General features: G+C 39.5%; 1 protein-coding gene across 3 annotated transcripts; it reads left to right on the top strand.

Moving 5' to 3' along the window:
• Nucleotides 1-10: 10 nt before the first annotated feature.
• LOC135486065 (amine oxidase [flavin-containing] B-like) lies at nt 11-21302 on the top strand. Of its 3 annotated transcripts, none has more exons than XM_064768553.1 (13): nt 11-138; nt 7420-7528; nt 8186-8280; nt 8720-8857; nt 9116-9220; nt 10050-10141; nt 10866-11007; nt 11599-11748; nt 13225-13384; nt 15802-15946; nt 17292-17447; nt 18061-18172; nt 19126-21302. In XM_064768553.1, exons 2-13 carry the CDS (start codon nt 7456-7458, stop codon nt 19336-19338), a joined length of 1581 nt encoding a protein of 526 aa, XP_064624623.1. In that variant the 5' UTR covers nt 11-138; nt 7420-7455; the 3' UTR covers nt 19339-21302. The 3 variants fall into 3 exon arrangements, with proteins under 3 accessions (XP_064624623.1, XP_064624625.1, XP_064624624.1); XM_064768555.1 differs by lacking the exon at nt 11-138 and adding an exon at nt 208-348; XM_064768554.1 differs by lacking the exon at nt 11-138 and adding an exon at nt 3102-3316.
• The last annotated feature ends 77 nt before the right edge of the window (nt 21303-21379 follow it).

Here is a 21379-nt window from a genome sequence, read left to right on the forward strand (position 1 = left end):
TGCCCGCAGTGAGAATAACGGTGAAATAAGTGTCTTTTATTGAATTTTAACGTGTTTAACCTCCGATTTTTCGTTATACTATCCGCCTGGCGACGTGTTAACTGTGCAGTTGACCATTTCCAAATGTTTTTTTATATGGTAAAGCATCTGTTGTTGTTTTGCAATAGTTTGGAACTTGGAATGCAGTATGAGTAATGATTGTGTCACGCCCCCTTTGGCTTTTCCAGTCAGGACAGGGTGCCTTAACCAACATAAAAACTAAACCTTTAAACAATTTTCGTGTGCAACTTCCAGCTGATTGGTTAAATACAGTGGGAAGACGCTGTGGAACAGCTGCTTACAAATATGGTAGGCCCAAGAGCAGACCCTAGCCTACCCTAGGTCGTGCAGTAGGCCTAGCCCCTTTTCCTTCCAGATACGTCGGTACTGGCGGTACCACCTAGCCTATAGGTCTATGCACTCGGCTGGAAACAACATTTATGAAGACGTCGCGTCACGTGCTAAATGATGTGCTATCCCTGAGCTATTGACGGTCATGGTCTCCATGGAACAATATACGACAATTATACGTGTACCATACTCCGTCAAAGTCATTATGGCCGGGTACCTTTTTCCAGGGGGACATTTTTTACTTCTACACCAGACTTCCAAAATACTGTTCCCCTAAATCAAAGTTTCGATCGCCTGACCAACACAGTAAGGCAGTGTCACCCAAAAGTGTGCAAGACCTATTCTGGAGAAATGTCATCATTGTGATTCTAATTCTGACCAGTACTGCTGCAATTGCCATGTTTACATCATGTGTGGACATTGTCTTGGAGCTAAATGTAAGTCATCATTATATTCCATTTACGTCCCTTGGGTGTTGCAATTCTCATAAGGCCAGTTTTCTAATGGGAAGAACTGCCTGGTTCAGAGTTGACCATAAGGCACCACCCTCATGGTCAGAATTTGAAATCCTAAACCAATTAGAATTCTTTCAAAACAATGTAATGCCAATTTTTAAGGGTGAGAGTCTGTTCTTTGTTTTCCAGAGAACAGCCTCCTTGGTTTTAAATGGGCATTCTCTTCAGCCTTTCATCAATCTAGCTGACAATCATTCTGAAGCAGTTATCTATCTTTATTTCATTGCATCACATTTTAGGGTAAAATCAATGCTCTTCCAGTTGTGTTCATCCTCCCTCCTCTCTGCCTGATCAAACTCCGCCCAGAACCACTGAAGTGCATACAGAACATTGTCCCAGTCCTAACATCACTGCTTGGGATCATTTTCTTCGTTTTGGGCATATTCCAGGTTGTATTGCATTTTATTCATGGGCTGGACTGTGAAAACGCTCAGTCAAGGCCATACTGTCCTGCTGGACCATGTGACAACCGGCGGGCAGAAAATGCATGCTGCATACCGTCTGCAGACTGGGGGTTTTCTCATGAGTCAATAGAATCTAAGGTCTGGAATTAGGGGACCATATCAGCAGTTGCTTTCAGCCAACTTCTGTATTAAAATTAAGATCTGGAATTAGGGGACCATCTCAACAGTTGCCATGTGATTTTCACACTAAAAAATAAGAGGCCATTTCAGGTATATGCCAAACGGTAGAACAAAGATTATCTAGGCCGTTGTGCAAACAAGCTTTGCGATACACCACAAGTTGGGGTGTAGGCCTAAATTCCTTTAACTGTGAACCAAGTGCATCCACTGGCACGCTACATGTATGTGTGACTCGCACGGATTTAGCACGTAGGGCCTACATGATGCTAATCAGCTAGGATGTATCTTGTGACCAGGACTGTAGTAATAAACATTTGCCTGAAAACATTTTTTATTTGGCCTAACAACACCTGTTTAGAATGTCAAAGAGGCCGGTATTTTCACGTAACATCAAGAGACAGAGGAGAACTGTCAAGGTGCATGGGTGTTTGATATACAATGGTTTTCTGTTCCCTGGGTTTCTTCATTCTGTTATCTTTAATTGTATTTACCCATGTCATTCAGCACTTTTTATCATGAAATGCTGCCTTTGAAACGAACCCAACCTTGCCCGCCAATCAACCAGGCGCACGAGGCACAACAGGCCGATACAATATACATGTTCTGTATTAAGTACGTCATCTGTCATGCACACCCAAAAAAAATCTTCCTGCAAGATAATTCACAGGTAATTCAAATATAAGAAAACAAACTTTGAAAAAAAGTTGGCGCAAAGCAACTACTGATATGGTCCCCTAATTCCAAACCTTAGATTCTATTGACTCATGAGAAAACCCCCAGTCTGCAGACGGTATGCAGCATGCATTTTCTGCCCGCCGATGTGACAACTATACCTCAACGACTGGACCTTCACATCATTTCATGGACTCAACAACTCCAATGATACTTTGAGTTGAGTGAATTTCTTGTCAACGAATGAAAGGGACTAGTATTAGTACAACGGAGAATGTCACACCATTCAACAAGGCCCTTTTAATTTAGAATCCATTCAAAAGATTGCCCAAAAAAACCTACAAAATCTAGAAGAAACCCAAAGAAATTGAGCTGGGGATGATTTTAGAGTTGCACAGTGGTGCTACTGGGACAGTTTGAGCTCCTTTTGCAATATAATGGTGTGTGAAATCACCAAATTTCATTGGAAATAACCTTATGACGTAAATGACGATAACAGGTCTTCAAGCATTGCTAACTCTCTAACAGATGAACTCAAGGTATATGTTATTCATTTAGTTGGGGTGACTCTTCTTGGTGGTAAAAAATAAGTCTGTAATATTGAAATTGTACATTTAAAACAAAATTATCTTATACTTTGTTACAACTGAACATTAACTGGGTCTACTACTATCAGATTATGAAGGAATTAAATCTAGTCTTTTGCAAAAAACTTGTTGCTATTGAGTTTGACAATGTATCTCTGTAAATTGAACAGCTGCTTATATGAATGACACTGCACGTATCAACAATTTGATTATATTTATGTTTTGAGTTCATAAGAATGCCATTTATGTAAATATTGTAATTAGGTTCTGCACTCTATGCATGAATTATATCATGAATAAATTTGGTATTCTTAAATTTTTTTTTTCTCATTCCTGCAGCTGACAATGTTTTGCACAATCCATTATTGAATTGAGAGTTGAGAATCCAAGTTAAGTGAAGTCCATTAAGAATTAACATCAGCACAGCTGCCTGTCACCTCAAGGGTTGCGGGTTTGGTCCAGGGTCGGATCACTTCCCGATGTGATAAAGATAACAGCTCTAACAGCACTAGTCCTGAATTTTCTCATTCTACGGTCAGAAGAAAGGTAGTTCATAGGCAGGAGCCAGGTAGGTCATCTTAAGTTACAAGACGTTGCCAATAGGGGTCTCTCCTTTCCCACAAAACATTGAAATAAGGAGTGTATTAAATGGTCATGCAAGACCCAATTTAACCTCCTAGCTACTGCCATGCGCCAATAGAAGAAGCACTTTAACACTATGCCAGGGTAGGTTGGGGACCGATGAAGCTAACTTGAAGCAACATCAATGTACATGTACACATGTACAAACCACAATCATGAAACTGTGAGTGCGAGTCAGAAGGAATTTTTGACCAATTTTTTAATCTAATATCCGGTTGCAAAATAGTATCAACCCTGGATGAATCTTTAGCCTGTCAGCTCTTCATATCCACACAGACCACTCCTCCTCTGCATACCCAAGGCGGAGGGTTATGGAAGAGGTCAGGGATGAGCAGGCTGCACAAGGAAAGGCCCAGAGGCAGATCTGATGTTTGAGGGTACGAAGTGGCACTTCAGAAAAGTTGGCCCCCGACTCTTTTTCACATCGTTGTTGAAGATTCTCTGGAATAAGGGTCCGCATGCCCAACCTCCTCAGATCTGAGGGTACATAGAACAGAAAAAGAATTGAAAATTGATTGTTTTTTCAAAACCTTTATTTTTTGAATGAAAATGTTGATGATAGAAAAATAAATATACTGAACAGTTTCACTTATGACAAAACAAACACCAATGATGATTTTATATATGATTGTCAAAATCATGTTTTGAAAAATAAACAACAAGTCAGACGTTAGTTACGACAGTAATGTCCAATGAAGAGAAATGTGGCTTCACTGAGACATTACTCTGTTTTCATAATACTCATCAGAGTGGAAAATGATCTTCATGAAAATCATGGATCGATTTTGTGAGGCACTAGTTCAATTTCGGTCCTCTTCTCAAATCTGTAGAAGATGGATGAACGGGGGAGGCATTACATTTCCAGTAATACTAATATATAAACAGCAGTAGCAGTTCTACTATCACATGTAACAGATGAAAACAATAATCAATATAAATATGGTATGCTTAATAATACAGTCATGGCTAATTTATAAGTAGAAGCACCAACAGAATACACAAATGCTCATGGGTTAAGAGCAATAATGGTCACATTTTAAATGCACGAGTATGGGATGAAAAAAAACACTGGCCAGGAATCATAAAACTTTCATGACACTTCATGTGGTAAAGCTCCTGGATAGTGTTCATTTCGACTTCATAAGTTTATTACTTAGTTATTACTACCTGATAGAAATAAAGTTATCACTGATGAAGTGCAAGTTTTATGACACCAGGACAAGGAATTGAATCATATCACTGCGCCTTACCATAATACTAACAATAAGCTAAAGCGAGTTGGTCTGTATTTATATATACATGTACCACACTGCTGGCTGAGGAAATATCTGCTACTGATATTATCTCTGATCTTGACAAGTTTCATGGTTATTTCAGCAGACCAGCCCAAAAAGAAGTTAACAAACTGAGGGCAAACACAATCAATTTTATACACAATATACCCGAGTGTTGCATGAGCACAATAAATGCACACTAAGTCTTAAGGTATACAATTAATAATACTTAAATAATACTTAAAAAACAAAATTACAGAGAAGAATATTGCGAGGTTACATCTCATCTTCAATCATCATCTGACTGTAAACGTATACATAAATAGATTCTAATACTGGTCTCCGAAACATGTCAATACTTGGAGTGAAAAATGCACAAATCAGACATTGATATAACATTATTATGTAGCTGTCAGCAACAGAGCATTTAATCCTAACTTCTGAAGCTTGTTCCAAATGAGTAAATCACTGTCTTCCTGGCTTATTCTTCAACTCTTCCACAGCCAAAAACATTCTTGCGCTATGGTAATGAAAGAGTTAAAGGACATGTCAAAAAAAATTATGTCATGAAAAGTCGATAACAGGGATTTTTTCACTTACACTATGCCTAGATATTCTGAATATTTAGGTAAAGTAGGAGAATAAGTAAGGTGAATAATTCAGATGGTGACTCCAGGTTTTTGCATGTACAAATATCTACCCAGCAGTTCTATTGCCTCTTCCACAAACACACAATAGACCATACCTGATAATCATAAGTAAGTAGATCTCTATGAGTATTTTCTCCAACATCTTACCCCATCAGTTCGTAATTCTGACGACCTCATGACCTGTCCTCAGCTTCCTCCTGGAATAACTGCTCCTGTTCCTCAAGTTCTGCATGACTCACAATCGTCGAGTTGGTTGGGATCTCTTTTCTCTCAAATAAACCAGCAATACGATAAGCCTAGTAAAAATCAGAATCAAAGTCAGACAAGAGGTTTTGCACTGAAACTAGCAGAAATTTTCTGGATCCTGGGTTTTCATATTTAGGCCAGACCTGGTCAGGATGTCTTCTTCAAAACAACAGGTGGTGCAAAACTTAGAACGTAAAATGCAACATCCTTTCCTAACAGACTTCCTAAACTTACTATGTAAAACGGAGCTATTTCTAACCGACTTCCTAAACTCACAGTGAAAATTCAACAGCCTTTTCCTAACTTACAGTGTAAAATGCAACAGCTTTTCTGAACAGACTTCCTAAACTTACGGTGTAAAATGCAACAGCTATTCCTAACAGACTTCCAGCCGGACAGTCTGACCAGTGATGTTTATAGTCTGATATCCTGCTCAAGGAGAAGTAATATGCCAGGCCCAAAGCCATGATTTGCAGGAGTGGCTTGAAGAGGATGGAGAACTTGACGAAGAGGCGTACTTGGAGATATAGCTAGAAAGAGAAAGAAAATGCAACCAGCTTCGCTCAAAATTTATTGGCATATTTTTGGTTTGGCGGATGTCTTTCCATAGCTGCCACACAGTTCAGGAATCGTTGGACTAGCAGGAGCAGATTGCCAGTCAATCAAGTTACTGTTAAATCAGAAATTGGTTGTCAGTACGTGACTGGTAATACTAGTATGCACATTTTAAAGGGGACTGGGTCATGTTTTTATTCAGCATTACTGGTAATTATCTTCCTCGTACAAGCAGGAACAGTTCCCATATGCTGCAAGATGGGAGAGACCACTGTAATATTATTTGACCAACCTGCCTCCTGCCTAACGATTCCCTTTAACGTTACCTCAGAAATTACCTCATATGTCTGTAATACTTACTGCAAGAAACACCATGGAGTAGGAAGAGAAAGCAGAATGGCCTGATGGAAATGCTTTGAACACGTCATCAATTGCATTTTCCGAGTAGCCAGTTGTACATGTGTAGTTTGTCACAAAATTATGCCTGAAAATAATGCATACAATATAGTTCCTAATGATATCATTGTAAAAATTATATCATTTTGGTATACCCAGTATTCTGTTTGGATTGCGAATGAAGCTACAGTGTTCATTCTTTTAGGGTTTTTTTAAAAATGAAAGGAAGGAAGAATGAGAAATTGAAACAATATTCGATATTGTCGTAATATTAAAATGCATGGTGACGTGACGACGGCCGACACAACACTTTGTTCCCAATCAAGTGCATTGATCTATAGTCCTAGGGTCGGCCAAAAAAACCATCTTTACAATAGCTTAGCATAGACAATGGCTTGATAGGCATTGTCTGGCGTCATTGACAGTATAAGTTATAAGCCTATTGTAAAGGTAGTTTGTTTTGCCGTCCCTACCAGTGTATCTGGAAAAGGGCCTATGGTTGGCACGGCGTAGGCCTATACATCGTTTCCATCGTATGCTGGTCTACATACCCAACGTCAGGCAATGTGGCCAACGAGATATTTGAAATGGACTCGTTGTGAGGCCAGTGCCCAGGCCGACTCCATCCAGCGATTTTTGGTGAAGTGCCAGTGCAGAAGAAAGTGCGCCCAATCAGAGTGTCACTTACGTTACATTTGAGTCTAGGAAAATCTAAAACGTATTAGCAACGATATTCAAACTCACGTTTTCACTGTTTGTTTGATCATGCCGACAAATGAATAGAGAGCACAACTCTAAGATTTCTGATTGGGCTTAATCCTGCATTCTTTGGATCAGTCTTACTCTGATCATAGTTCAACTGGTAAAACAAAAGCTCAACAGATACAAATTCAACTTTCTCTTTCTAGGTATAACTGTCCAACATTCCTCTGAAGAGCTTCATTATGGAACTGGAGCTGAATGATGGTGATGATATTGAGAGAGCAGACGTGGTTGTTATAGGAGCTGGCATTAGTGGTAAGGTCTAAAACATTAAAGGCCTTTGCAGTTCGTCAAATATTTCAAACTTGTAACTGAATTTGAAAAGTTCCAATTGCGAAAATATGTGGGCTTATAAATTTCAGCAGATATACAAATACTATAATACCAAGTTTCAGCAGATTCATAAGCATAATAACTGGACATGGCATGGTTGACAAATGCATTTCTATTTTCCTAGACCACCAGTATAATGAACGCCGTACCCCTTTAAGAATCCATGTTTTTGTGCAAATTTTGCTAAGTTATATGAGGAATATTACCAATATTTCTTTTTCTTGCATTGTTTTCACGTCTTTACCCAGAGGTGCTCGAGCAGTGCGCTTAGTAAGTATACGTACACATTTTGGGGCAAAATATTTCTCTTGGTGCATGCTGCATATCAACATGCAAATCTCTGGTGATATGCAGAACCTTTCAAAGCAATAGTTTGCCCCCAAAAAATATACGTATTCATTCTATGCATATTACTTGAGGGTCTCTGGGTATCGGAGTGCAAAAACAACGTGTCAAAAGGATCCAGAGTCAAATGTGGCCAATGCATTGGGCAGGATTGATCCACTAGCAGATAGACACTCTCTCGCAGATCATACTGGACACGAAATATCTCTGACATTGTGTGGGGTTCATTTTCAGGGCTGTGCGCTGCTAAATTGCTTAGGGAAGAAGGTCTTGATGTCATTGTCTTAGAGGCCAGGGACAGGGTTGGAGGAAGGACTTTCACTGCCAGGGTAGGTAATCAAGGTTGCACAATAGGTTGAGAAAGTGATAATTGCGTAAATAAACCTAGTGAATGACATTAGAGTATGATGAAAAAAATAAAGTCAGTCGATTCATGCCATTGGTCAAGAACATTTCGTAATATTAATTGATAATGAACAACTGTGCATTTTTTGGAGACACTCCTCCTTTAAAGTCTGTGAGTATAGATCCCAAGTCAGATTAACACCTAGGGTGCCTTATGACGTAGATCTACGTCATGAACAGTTTGGTGCCCAATGACGTCGATCTACGTCATTAACACCCAACAGTTTGGTGCCCAATGACGTAGATTTATGTCATCAAACTGGGGGTCCCATCGAATATGGCTGTTGTCTCTTTAAAACGAATATTTCGTAAGACCCATTGGCACCCAATGTGTTAAACTTCGGTTCTTTTCTTTATAACCAGGGTCCCTCCTTTGGCTATGCTGATCTTGGTGGGTCCTACGTTGGACCGACTCAGGATAGGATCATCCGCCTTGCAAAGGAGTTGAATGTCAACACCTACAAGGTCGATGACCAAGGAAAAACAGTTATGAACACTTGTGTAAGTATTAATTGTGTTTAAATCAGTTCTTTCTCTTCTGCTGGGTTTGGTCGTGTTTTTCCACTGTCAGCTAAAAAATCATGAAATGATTTATTTTGAGCATGTAACGGTTTTACACTTCAACACCAGATGTAGTGGCAGTGCTGGATGATGTTTTCAATAGATAAGCATAATGGGCTTTGTGGTGTCTCACAGGGCTTTAACGAACGAGTTTCGAACATAATTCACTATTTGAAATTTGCCCTCCGTTTCTTTCAGGCTGGTTGGACCACAATGCTTTCCACGATCCCAGCCACGTACAATCCCATTTGTTTACTCGATCTCAACAATACCATCAGGACAGTCAATGCACTTGCCAAACAGGTAAGGTCGGTCAAGAGGAGAGAAGTGGTCGGAACCCCAAACCAAATATCCATACGGAGGGAAGTGCGAGGAAGTTAGCCCTGTACATGGAAGTATGAGGGGCTTACATGAGAAGTAAGATCATATTAAGCCAGTCCTTCGACAACACCACTGGCTGCCGGTTAAGTCTCGTATTGTTATCGAAGTTCTACAGTAGGGTTGTTCATGGGTGATCACCTGGTTACATACAGCTTCCATTCTGTTTACGATTCGAGGTCATCCTCTCCTACATGTGGCTTTAAGCTACAAACAAAGTGCACTAAGACCTGGTTTGGGGTCAGAATTTTTTTGGCGAGTGGTCCCAGTCTTTTGAACCAGCTGCCAGCCAATATTAGTATGGCGTATCATTTCGTTGAAGCAGTTGCTAAAGACATTGCTGTTTGAGGAACATTTTGAGACGTTGACACTTTCAACATGTTTACACGGTGAAAAGGCACCTGAAGTAAACCTGTATGTTATGTCAAGTCTGATTGAATGTCACCCAAAACTTATCTGTGTGTTATGTTATTACATCATAGTGATATGTTATGTCATATCATGATATGCTGAAGATGCCATTTCACATCATTTCAGCCATTCTGTATATAATGTACAGTGAAACCTCCCTTAGCGGACACCTCTCTATTAAGGACACTAGTTTTGGTCCCAAATTAGTTGTTTCCATTCAATTTGACCTCTCCAATCAGGACACCTCTCTATTGAGGACAGCACTGGTCAGTCTCCAGGGTGTCCTTAATAGAGAGGTTCTACTGTATATAATGCATATCTTACTCTAGCTATCATTTTCCAGGTTCCTTTGGAAGCACCGTGGGACGCCCCACTTGCAAAAGAATGGGATTCGATGACGGTGGCTCAGTTTGCAGATAAGATTTGTTGGACAAAGTAATTAAGAATTCTGATAAAAACAAAGATAGTGCCTATTTGCAACTCATCAGTCACAGGATTATCCCACAAAGTAGAGCCAGGTCCTTCGTGTGAAGGATTGTGCAATGACTACTTGGATGAAAGGGGGTTCTGCCAGTTCTCCAAATGATATCTTATAGCACAGCGTCCATCATTCGTCGTCCATTAGCAAGGCATGTTTTGTAATTACTGGAGCTATCGACTTGACACTTGGTACATATGTTCCCCTATGAAAAAGCACCTGGGAGACAAATTTGTCTGGTTAAATACCTGATTTTGCCACTAGGTGGCTAAAACCAAAAACAGGAAAAGTGCTATATCTCCCTAACTAATTGTTTGATAATCACTAAATTTTGATCATAGATACGACTAATGATGATACAATCATACACGAAATATCACACAGGTTTTCGATTTGACCAACTTTTCAAGGTCACGGGCTAAATAGACACTACTGGAGCTATTGACTTAAAAGTTGTTATGTATCTATGTTATGAAACCCTTGATTCCTGGTTTGGCCACCAGGTGGCTAAAATCAAAAAGTAAGGTCTTGATCATTGGTAAATCTTTTTATCATATGTAATTAACTGTCCTTGAGGGAGGTGATCACAATGGCTCTGGCCATTTCATCCAAATTACATCAAAACCATTGTTGGTTCTTCCAGAACGAACTGTTTTCAGCTTTCGTTTAATTTGCTTACAGATATGCAAACGAGACCCTTTTGGTTTTCCTGGAGGCCCTGTTGACATCAAACGGATGTGAAGTCTCCTTTCTATATATGCTTTGGTATGTGCATAGTGGTGGTGGTGTGGAGCGTCTGGCGTCGATAGAAAATGGGGGACAGGTAAATTGACATTGTGGCACATTATTGCTGTTGAGCTAGGATGATGTTGTTGTCGCTGTTGTTGAAGTTTAGGAAAATTGAGATGCAGTAATTATAAGCTATTAAAGCCCTAGAGCAGTTGTCATTCATGCAGATTTGGAACTGAAACTTTGTTCATAAAGTATTTGTGTTTCTGTCTACACTATGGCGATGTTGAAATTTATATTCCGTACGCATTTTATGCAATTGGAAATTTTCAAATTCAGTTACAAATTTCAAACTTTTAATGTACAGTGAAGGCCTTTAAGGTTGATTGTAGGGGCACATTTGCTGCTGCAAAGGATGATTTGGGTTCTCTATGCAGTATCAAATGACAAAGCTATTGAAAAAAAGGCATTCGGGGTTCCCTAGTCATGATTTAGACTGATTAAGACCGATGACAATTTCGCATGAACTTGACTTTATGAATAGCCAGCCCTTGTGTCACTGTAATGACTGATATAGATGTGTTGCACAGTGCAGAATACAGAGAAGTTTCATTTGTCATAGCTGTATTTCTTGCCAACATTAATATCCAACATTAAAAATGACCTCAGAGAGTTCTCTTTCTAGGAGAGGAAGTTTGTTGGTGGATCACAGCAGATCTCTGAGAAAATGTCCGAGATCCTTGGTGACCGAGTGAAGTTGTCTTCTCCGGTCATAAAAATCGATCAAACTGGGGAAGAAGTGGTATTGACGACTGAGCATGGAAAACAATACAGCGTACGTATCTTCATTGTCCTATCCTGCAGTCATGCTGTTTACTCTAGACTATTTGTAAATGTTTTGTCTTCATTGTTTGGCACTCTATTTACCATAGACTATGACGACTCGGATACTCGGATGTTCAATATATAGTTTTATTTGAAACCTGAAACATATGGACTACATTTAGCACCGGACAGTAAAATAGACATGAATTACAAACAGTGACATACAAAAGTGAAAAAGAATATTTTTTGGTATTTTAAGAATATATGTAAAGAAGGAACCTACAAGACAGTAATACAACGTGGAACTGAAATGCATAAAATTAAATACTTACAAATCCGAAACTACCGAAACCGAAATGTGTGGTTATCCGGGACAAAGAACCTGCCCTTACTATATGTACTTCCAGACCAAGTGCAGTAAAAATTGTGAATGACCAAAGGGCGTAAAAGAAGCCTAAAAGGTAAAATTAGCTTGTGACGTAAAAAGTGCCGCCAAAACCGAAGTGCGAAGTGCGCGAAATTTAAAACTGGTAAATAGAATGAAAGAAAGTCCAAGATTCGCATTATCAGCGAAACAGACTATTCATAAATGTTTTGTCTTCATTGTTTGGCGCTCTATTTACCATAGACTATTCATAAATGTTTTGTCTTCATTGTTTGGCGCTCTATTTACCATAGACTATTCATAAATGTTTTGTCTTCATTGTTTGGGGCTTTATTTACCATAGACTATTCATAAATGTTTTGTCTTCATTGTTTGGTGCTCTATTTACTCTAGACTATTCATAAATGTGTTGTCTTCATTGTTTGGTGCTCTATTTACCATAGACTATTCATAAATGTTTTGTCTTCATTGTTTGGCGCTCTATTTACCATAGACTATTCATAAATGTTTTGTCTTCATTGTTTGGCACTCTATTTACCGTAGACTATTCATAAATGTTTTGTCTTCATTGTTTGGCGCTCTATTTACCATAGACTATTCATAAATGTTTTGTCTTCATTGTTTCGCGCTCTATTTATCATAGACTATTCATAAATGTTTTGTCTTCATTGTTTGGGGCTTTATTTACCATAGACTATTCATAAATGTTTTGTCTTCATTGTTTGGTGCTCTATTTACTCTAGACTATTCATAAATGTGTTGTCTTCATCATTTGGGGCTCTATTTACCATTGACTATTCATAAATGTTTTGTCTTCATTGTTTGGCGCTCTATTTACTCTAGACTATTCATAAATGTGTTGTCTTCATCATTTGGGGCTCTATTTACTCTAGACTATTCATAAATGTCTTGTCTTTATCATTTGTAGCTCTATTTGCTCTAGTCCAGATGTAAATGTTTTGTCTATTTGTTCTTTTGTGTTTTTCCATTGATGGTGTAATGATTGGCAGTAAGTTTTGAGTTGCGCTATGCTCATCCTGTTTATACTTTTCCATTGTACAATGACACCTCCCCTGATAATATCAAATATCCCTTTTTCAGGCCCCTCATGTGATAAGCGCCATCCCTGTCTCACTACACAATAAGATCACCTTCCGTCCGTCGCTACCAGCTGCCAAGGTCCAGCTGAGCATGCGCATTCCCATGGGCTGTATCATCAAGACCCACATGTATTATGACAAGCAGTATTGGAAGGAGAAAGGTGAGATTACTGGAAACCTGGAAAGATTGGTTGGACTTTTATTTTTGCATCTTCGGCATTGACAGATAAATTGCCAGGAAATTTATGGCACGAAAAATGAAGTGGTCGTTCCAGTAGGTTATTAGTATGAACGATACATAGCCCAACGGATTATTTGCTTGTAAATTGGGCTTTATTCTTGCTCCTTCAGCTGGTGCGGAACAATGACTTTTACCAGTGGTGAAGTAGGTTATTGTATGAGACAGATCATTTCCTTGTAGAATGGAGTTTATTCTAATTGTTTCAGGTCTAAGTGAAACAATGACTTCTTCCAATGGTGAAGAAGGTTATTGTATGAATCATGCAAAGCCCGATGGATCATTTCCTTGTATCATGGGCCTTATTCTTACTGTTTCAGGTCTAAGTGGAACACTGATTTCTACCAGTGGTCCAGTAGGATATTGTATGAATGATACAAAGCCCGACGGATCATTTCCTTGTATTATGGACTTTTTTCTTACTGTTTCAGGTCTAAGTGGAACAATGACTTCTACCAGTGGTCCAGTAGGTTATTGTATGAATGATACAAAGCCCGACGGATCATTTCCTTGTATCATGGGCCTTATTCTTGCTTTTTCAGGTCTAAGTGGAACAATGACTTCTATCAGTGGTCCAGTAGGTTATTGTATGAATGATACAAAGCCCGACGGATCATTTCCTTTTATCATGGGCCTTATTCTTGCTTTTTCAGGTCTAAGTGGAACAATGACTTCTACCAGTGGTCCAGTAGGTTATTGTATGAATGATACAAAGCCCGACGGATCATTTCCTTTTATCATGGGCCTTATTCTTGCTTTTTCAGGTCTAAGTGGAACAATGACTTCTACCAGTGGTCCAGTAGGTTATTGTATGAATGATACAAAGCCCGACGGATCATTTCCTTTTATCATGGGCCTTATTCTTGCTTTTTCAGGTCTAAGTGGAACAATGACTTCTACCAGTGGTCCAGTAGGATATTGTATGAATGATACAAAGCCCGACGGATCATTTCCTTGTATCATGGGCCTTATTCTTGCTTTTTCAGGTCTAAGTGGAACAATGACTTCTACCAGTGGTCCAGTAGGTTATTGTATGAATGATACAAAGCCCGACGGATCATTTCCTTTTATCATGGGCCTTATTCTTGCTTTTTAGCTCACCTCTTAGCAGAGGTGAGCTTATCCCATACCGTGGCGTCCGTCGTCCGTCGTCGTCGTCGTCGTCGTCGTCGTCGTCGTCGTCGTCCGTCGTCCGTTAGCAGGGCACGTTTCGTAACTGTTAGAGCTATTGAGTTGAAACTTGGTACACATGTACCCTTATGTAATGACACCTTGGAGACCGAGTTTCGGTCCGATTCGTTTCATGGTTTGGCCACCAGGGGGCCAAACGTTAAAAGTGAAAATATGCAATATCTCCCTTAATAGTAGTCGGGAAATTTTGAAAAAAATATGGTAGGTACTTCTAGCAAAGGTGCATCATATATCCTCCGGGTTTTTGATTTGATCTCCTTTTCAAGGTCACAGAGGTCAAATGGTGTAAATTGGCCATTAGGATGTAACGATGGCACGTTTCTAAACTGCAATGACTATTGATACCAAATTTGGTACACATTTACCCCTTAGTCAGGTGATCTCAGGGACCGAAGTTTGGTCCAATATGATTCACCACTTGACCACCAGGGGGCAAAATCCAAAAACCTTAAAAATGTGATTATTCCTTAACTTCTTGCCCGATTGCCACCAATTTGATATCATGGGTACATCTAACCACCATACAGTATATGTCACACAGGTTTTTAATTTGACCTTCTTGTCAAGGTCACAGAGGTCAAATGGCGTAAATTCGCCGTCAGGCCGTAACTATGGCACGTTTCTTAACTGCAATGACTATTGATCACAAATTAAGTACACATGTACCCCTTGGTCAGGTGATCGCAGGTACCGAAGTTTGGTGCGATCTGATTTGCCGTTTGGCCTCCAGGGAGGGGGCCAAATCCTAAATTCTTCAAAATGCCATTATTTCTAGTTATGACTTGCCCGATTGGCACCAATTTTATGTCATAGGTACATCTAATTCTAACAACCATTCAATGTGTCATCCGGGTCTTCTTTGATTTGACCTACTTTTCAAGGTCACATAGGTCGAATGTACTGTAAATTGGCCATTTTGGGGAAATTGTAATTGCTTGGACCTACATCAAACCTAACACTACATGACACAATACCATGCTCTTTATCCATCTTTCCTCCACATGAGGTGAGCACAATGGCCCTGGCCATTTCATTCAGGTCTAAGTGGAACAATGACTTCTACCAGTGGTCCAGTAGGTTATTGTATGAATGATACAAAGCCTGACGGATCATTTCCTTGTATTATGGACTTTATTCTTACTGTTTCAGGTCTAAGTGGAACAGTGGTTTCTACCAGTGGTCCAGTAGGTAATTGTATGAATGATACAAAGCCCGACGGATCATTTCCTTGTATTATGGGCTTTGTTCTGGCAGATAAATCCAAAGAATTGGCATCATTGTCAAAAGATGAAAGGTAAGTTTACCAGCCTTACTAAACCCTACTATGGCAATTAACCCCCCCCCCCCCACTCAGCAATTTTAAGGGGGGTCCAGGGCTTTTACCGATATTCCAAATTGATCTCCATTCCTCGACGATAGCCAACTAAATTTGGACACTGGCCAAAATAAAAGGAACCCGAGTTGAAAATATTTTGTAATGGTTCAAAAAAATTCATCCAAAAATCCTACCAAATAAGAACTTTTCCATGCTATGTATCTAGTACAGTGAAAAGCACTATATAAAAACTCACTTTCATCTTCATTATTATTGGCATCGAAGTTTGCGGGATGTTTCCCAATACTATCCTTGACATTCACGACGCATTCCAACAAGAATGGAGAAAGCTTCGTCCTTGGGGTCATTACTCTCCTGTGACTGACGTCATGCGTTAAAAGTTACACCACGAGTACTGGAAAATCGATACATTCTTAAAGGCCTATGCCATTCAATAAAAGCATTTGAAATTTGTATTTGAATTTGCAAATGTCAAATTGTGTAAATAACTACTGAATATAAATTTCAATTATGCCATTGCGTTGACAGATGTACAAATACTATGAATACCAAGTTTCAGCAAATTCATAGGCATAAAAACTATTGTATTGTGTATAACTGCATTTCTATTTTCCTGGAACACAAGTATAACGAACGCCGTACCCCTTTAAGAAATGTCAAGTGGATGACTTCAGGAGAGTTGGTACGAACTGATTTTTTCCATTTGTGACCCGTCACAGCAAAATCAGGTGCATGTCGCTCTGAGCTTGGCAGGTTGAGACGGACTGTTTGTTCATTTCTCTATTGTCTGCCTTTTGTGAAATACGAGCACACCTATTCTTCCATTATCTCCTGGTGTCATTTAGGATCATCTTCTGTGCGACATGCGCCTGGTTTTGCTGTGACGGGTCACATTTTGCTGGTTAATCATTGATGAAAGTCATTTGTTCTAACAAATTATTTCACGGAACATAGTAATAGTGCTCACATTGGCACAAAGCACAGTATAAACAATGCTCAGATTTTGTTTAATCACTGTTCCATGCTGTCCTTGAAGTCATACATGTAAGTGAAATACAGTAGAACCTCTCTACTAAGGACACCCTCGGGAGTGACAAGTGCTGTTCTTAATAGAGAGGTGTCCTGATTAGAGAGGTCAAATTGAATGGAAACGCCCAATTTGGGACTAAAACTAGTATCCTTAATAGAGAGGGTGTCCTTAATAGAGAGGGTGTCCTTAATAGAGAGGGTGTCCTTAATAGAGAGGGTGTCCTTAATAGAGAGTTGTCCGCTAAGGCAGGATCTACTGTATATGTCATTTTAGGAAGCGACGCCTCACTGACCACTACGTCAAAATGTTCAAGACGGAGGAAATGAGACACCCTGTAGGATATGAGGAGCTGAACTGGATGGAGGAGGAATACAGCGGCGGTTGTTATGTCGGAGTGATGCCTCCAGGTGTCCTCACCTCATTTGGACCGTGAGTTAAAATCCTAGCCATGATCTGAATTGAGCAGCGTAGAAAATCAATTTAAATCCCAGAACTTCCCGAGGTCACTTCAAGGGACAATATATGCAGCATCTGGGCAGGCAAGATAAAGTTACACGAAGTTGCCAATAGGGGTCTCTCACATCTCAGTCGAAAGGATTCATGCTTGTACGAGGGATATATTTAGTGCGAAGTCTGACATGACCAAGGGCCCTTACTATGTATACTCTTCACTTGAAGATGGCCAAATTAGCCTCTCTGCTCCTGCCTATAGTCCCCCTTTAAGCTGTTGATAGAGAGGTTCTACTGTATGACCTTTGCCAGGTAGCGATAGTGATAGTGATAGATGCAAGCACTGTTTATCATATATGCAGAGTCTCTGTAAACTTGTTAGTGCTGACCTGGCATTATCTTGATATTCTCCGTTAATGCCAATTTAAGATGTCCGGAAAATGTGCAGTTTCACTCCACAGGTTGATCAGTTACTTGGCAAGCTTGGCAGGACCCACTGACTGCAACTAGTGCAAGTTTAGAAAAAAAACAGCACTCGCCCAACGTGCTGTTTTTTGAATCCGAATTAAAGAAGTGATTGATTGTTTTTCAGTATGTTACGAGAGCCAGTTGGTAATGTTCATTTTGCCGGCACAGAGGCGGCTACAGTTTGGGCGGGATATATGGATGGTGCGGTACAGTCAGGAGAAAGAGCTGCAAGAGAGGTAAACAATCAAATGCGCTTAAAGTTACATTTTAAAACAATACACATTGAAACTTGTAGTGTGGCGCGTCAATATGTATGAAAAGAGTACTTTATTCTCAGTTTTAAACGACCAGTTCAGCGTGTAGTTTGTACAGCCCCTTTTCAACAATGAGACGGTCATAATTTAGCATTGCTATGAAGCTCAGGCCAATCTGGAGCGCTGGCCCCCAGTGTGTAATCTTAGCTTTGCCGCTCATTGAAGAAATGATGTCGATTTCATAGTGATTGGTCAGAATACCAGAATGATAACAATCCGGTTACGTCAGATCTGTCAATTCATTGCGGAACTAGCCAATCCAGACAGAATTCGCACTTGCCTCTCTTCATGAGTGTGGCTATGCAGTATTGTAATCATGGATTGGGGCATGGCCAACACACTGGTCACTTAAAACCGAGAATAGAGTATTTTCACAGTGGGCATGCACAGGAGCTAGTTCCTATCTTGGTGATCTTCTTACTACGGGAAAGGCCAGTGGTGTTCATCTGCATAAAGTCTTGTGTCAGACTATAGCGGATATACTTGTTTTGACAAATTAAACAAATTTGTGATTTTTAACCAGTGTCATCCTTGGTTGCATTTTGGGTTAAAATGATCATTGCTGTGTTCCAATATGTTTTCTGATTACTCCAAAAATTGAGACTTGTAGACAGTGGATTTGAGTGTACCTCATACGTTACTGTGCCTACACTATCAAGAGCTCGAGGTCAAAATAAGGCAACTTCGATTTTTGGGAAAACAAATTCTTGACTCGCGAAAATATTCTGCTGCGAATGTGTCTATCGTTTGACAGTCACAAAAATTTTCTGTTCTACAGTAACTTTCCAATGTTATTGAAAACCGCCTGGATGACTGAAAGCATGCACCAGTAATGTTTGATCAGTACTCACTTCTTGCTTTTCTTGCTTTTTTAGATCCTCCACAAACTTGGTCGCATTTCCCAAGAAGAAGTTTGGCAAGAGGAAGCGCCCTCTACAGATGTCCCACATACTCCAATTACCGAACTTGCCATCGAGAAGTTTTTGCCGTCCGTTGATTCTAATGTTAGATTCTTCACTGTGTTGTTTAGTGGTATATTTCTGTGGGGTTTCTTTCGGTTCTTTGATGTAAGCTTCAAAGGATTTTGAATCGTTACCGTTACTTCTATTGTGTATTGATTGCTATTTTTAGTTGGCTTTAATGGGCTTTTTAGTTGCAAAAAACTGCCTAAAGAAAGATTGCTTTGAAAAGATATTCCATTTCAAAACTACCGTGTGTATTAATAAACGCCCTGTATCAGAAATTCACTATCTGTTGTGGTGATGTCGTTCATGTAGATTTTAAACTAACAAAAATATTAATAAACTTTCTGTATACGATATATATCGGTTGAGCTTCTGGCTTGTGTCAGTTTAAAACTATCAAGAATATCAATGAACGCCCTAAGAAATTGACTATCTGTTGTACTACTGGTTCATGTAGATTTAAAACCAACAAGAGTATTATAAACACCATGTATAAGAAATTGACTGTCTACATGTATGTATTGGGCTGCTGAATTCTTGTAGATTTGCTGATGCAATGTTTGTGAGTTGAACAGTATGCCTACTGGAATTGAATTCTATGAACTTTTGTATCATTTTGTGTAGAATTAGTGACGAACTTTGAGCACCAGCCATCAGAGTTAATCAGGTTTCAAAGTCATATGAATGCTACATTTAGATAGATTTTGCTATCACATTCCATGTTATTTCTATTTATCCTTTACTGTTAACACAGAAACATTCTTGGCCATTCGATTGGGGTTTTGTGAAATTGCAACTACGCCATACTTTTAATTTAGCATTTTGACAACCCCGTGACAATAATTTCGGTTAGAATTTCTTGAGTTTCTAGAGCCTGAAATATGGCTTGGAATTCTTTGAAGTTTGTTTTTTTTCTTTAAAAAGCGTCGCAACCAAACAGGAATGCTGAATTCACCATGGTAAACTCCGATTTTGCCACGGTGAATCTGAGATATTATTCGTAATGGACACCCCAACTCCCTTGTGACCTTACACACTGCGATGTCGTCTGGGATCTTAAAAGTCCTTCCAACCCAGGAAAGCAACCGGTTCCCCACAAAGGGAATTTGTAACCTGTCATGGATTTGCTCTCTCAACCTACGACCAAGTGATTTCTGATTAATATCAAATCGTGTGAAAAATGCTTACCATGAAGTGGTGAAATGAGTTTCCAAGGCTGAAGGATTGGTTGAAGATGTAGTCTCATATTGTTTGACCAGGCTTGTTGTCGTATGTGACCTGTTCTAGCAAGAGGAGATGGAGACTACCAAAATCTCCCAGATGCAGGACAACATCTTAACCTTAAATTTATTATTACAGTAGAATCTCTCTATCAAGGACACCCTCGGGACTGACAAAGGATATCCTTAATAGAGAGGTGTCCTGATTAGAGAGGTCAAATTGAATGGAAACAACCCATTTTGGACCAAAGCTAGTGACCTTAACTCTTTCAGTGCCCAGGATTTGGGCATTTTTGGGCATTGTCACTACCCAAAATCTCACAAAAATAATTGAGATACACTCATCAAAATTCTTCAAAACCTTTGTCTTTACCTCCTGTTTCAATAAAACAGCAGTAATAAGTAGAGGCATACTAGGATTATGTTCTAAATTTGTTTGAGGGAGTGGTATTTTTGGCCGATTTTCACCATTTTTCACCTAAAATGAGGGGTGGCAAACCCCACCCCACCCTCTCAGTCGAAAAAATTATTCAATTTGGACGCCCCAGGCCAGAGAAACCATATGAACCACATTTGAGTAGCTGGGGACATCTGGTGTCGTCTGGAGGAACTAAAATACCTTAATATTTAGGACGTACATGTACGTCCTTGGCACTGAAAGAGTTAATAGAGAGGGTGTCCTTTAAGAGAGGTGTCCGCCTAGGGAGGTTCCACTGTATTGTTATCATTAGGTTAATTGTTGTTCCAACCCATGAAATCATCCCTAGACAAGGTCACCGAAGAAGTTTCCAGGTAGAAGTAAAAGGTTTGGGTAGATTTCTCTTACTTTAACTCTCTTTTTCTGGTGAATAAACTGTTTAAATTTGATTGGCAATTTTTATTATGTTCTTGAGTGAACTGGATGTGACTTTCGTCTTCTTCTATTCTTGAGTGAACTGGATGTG

Source organism: Lineus longissimus, chromosome 4, assembly GCF_910592395.1.
Source record: "Lineus longissimus chromosome 4, tnLinLong1.2, whole genome shotgun sequence".
Taxonomy (NCBI): Eukaryota; Metazoa; Nemertea; class Pilidiophora; order Heteronemertea; family Lineidae; genus Lineus; species Lineus longissimus.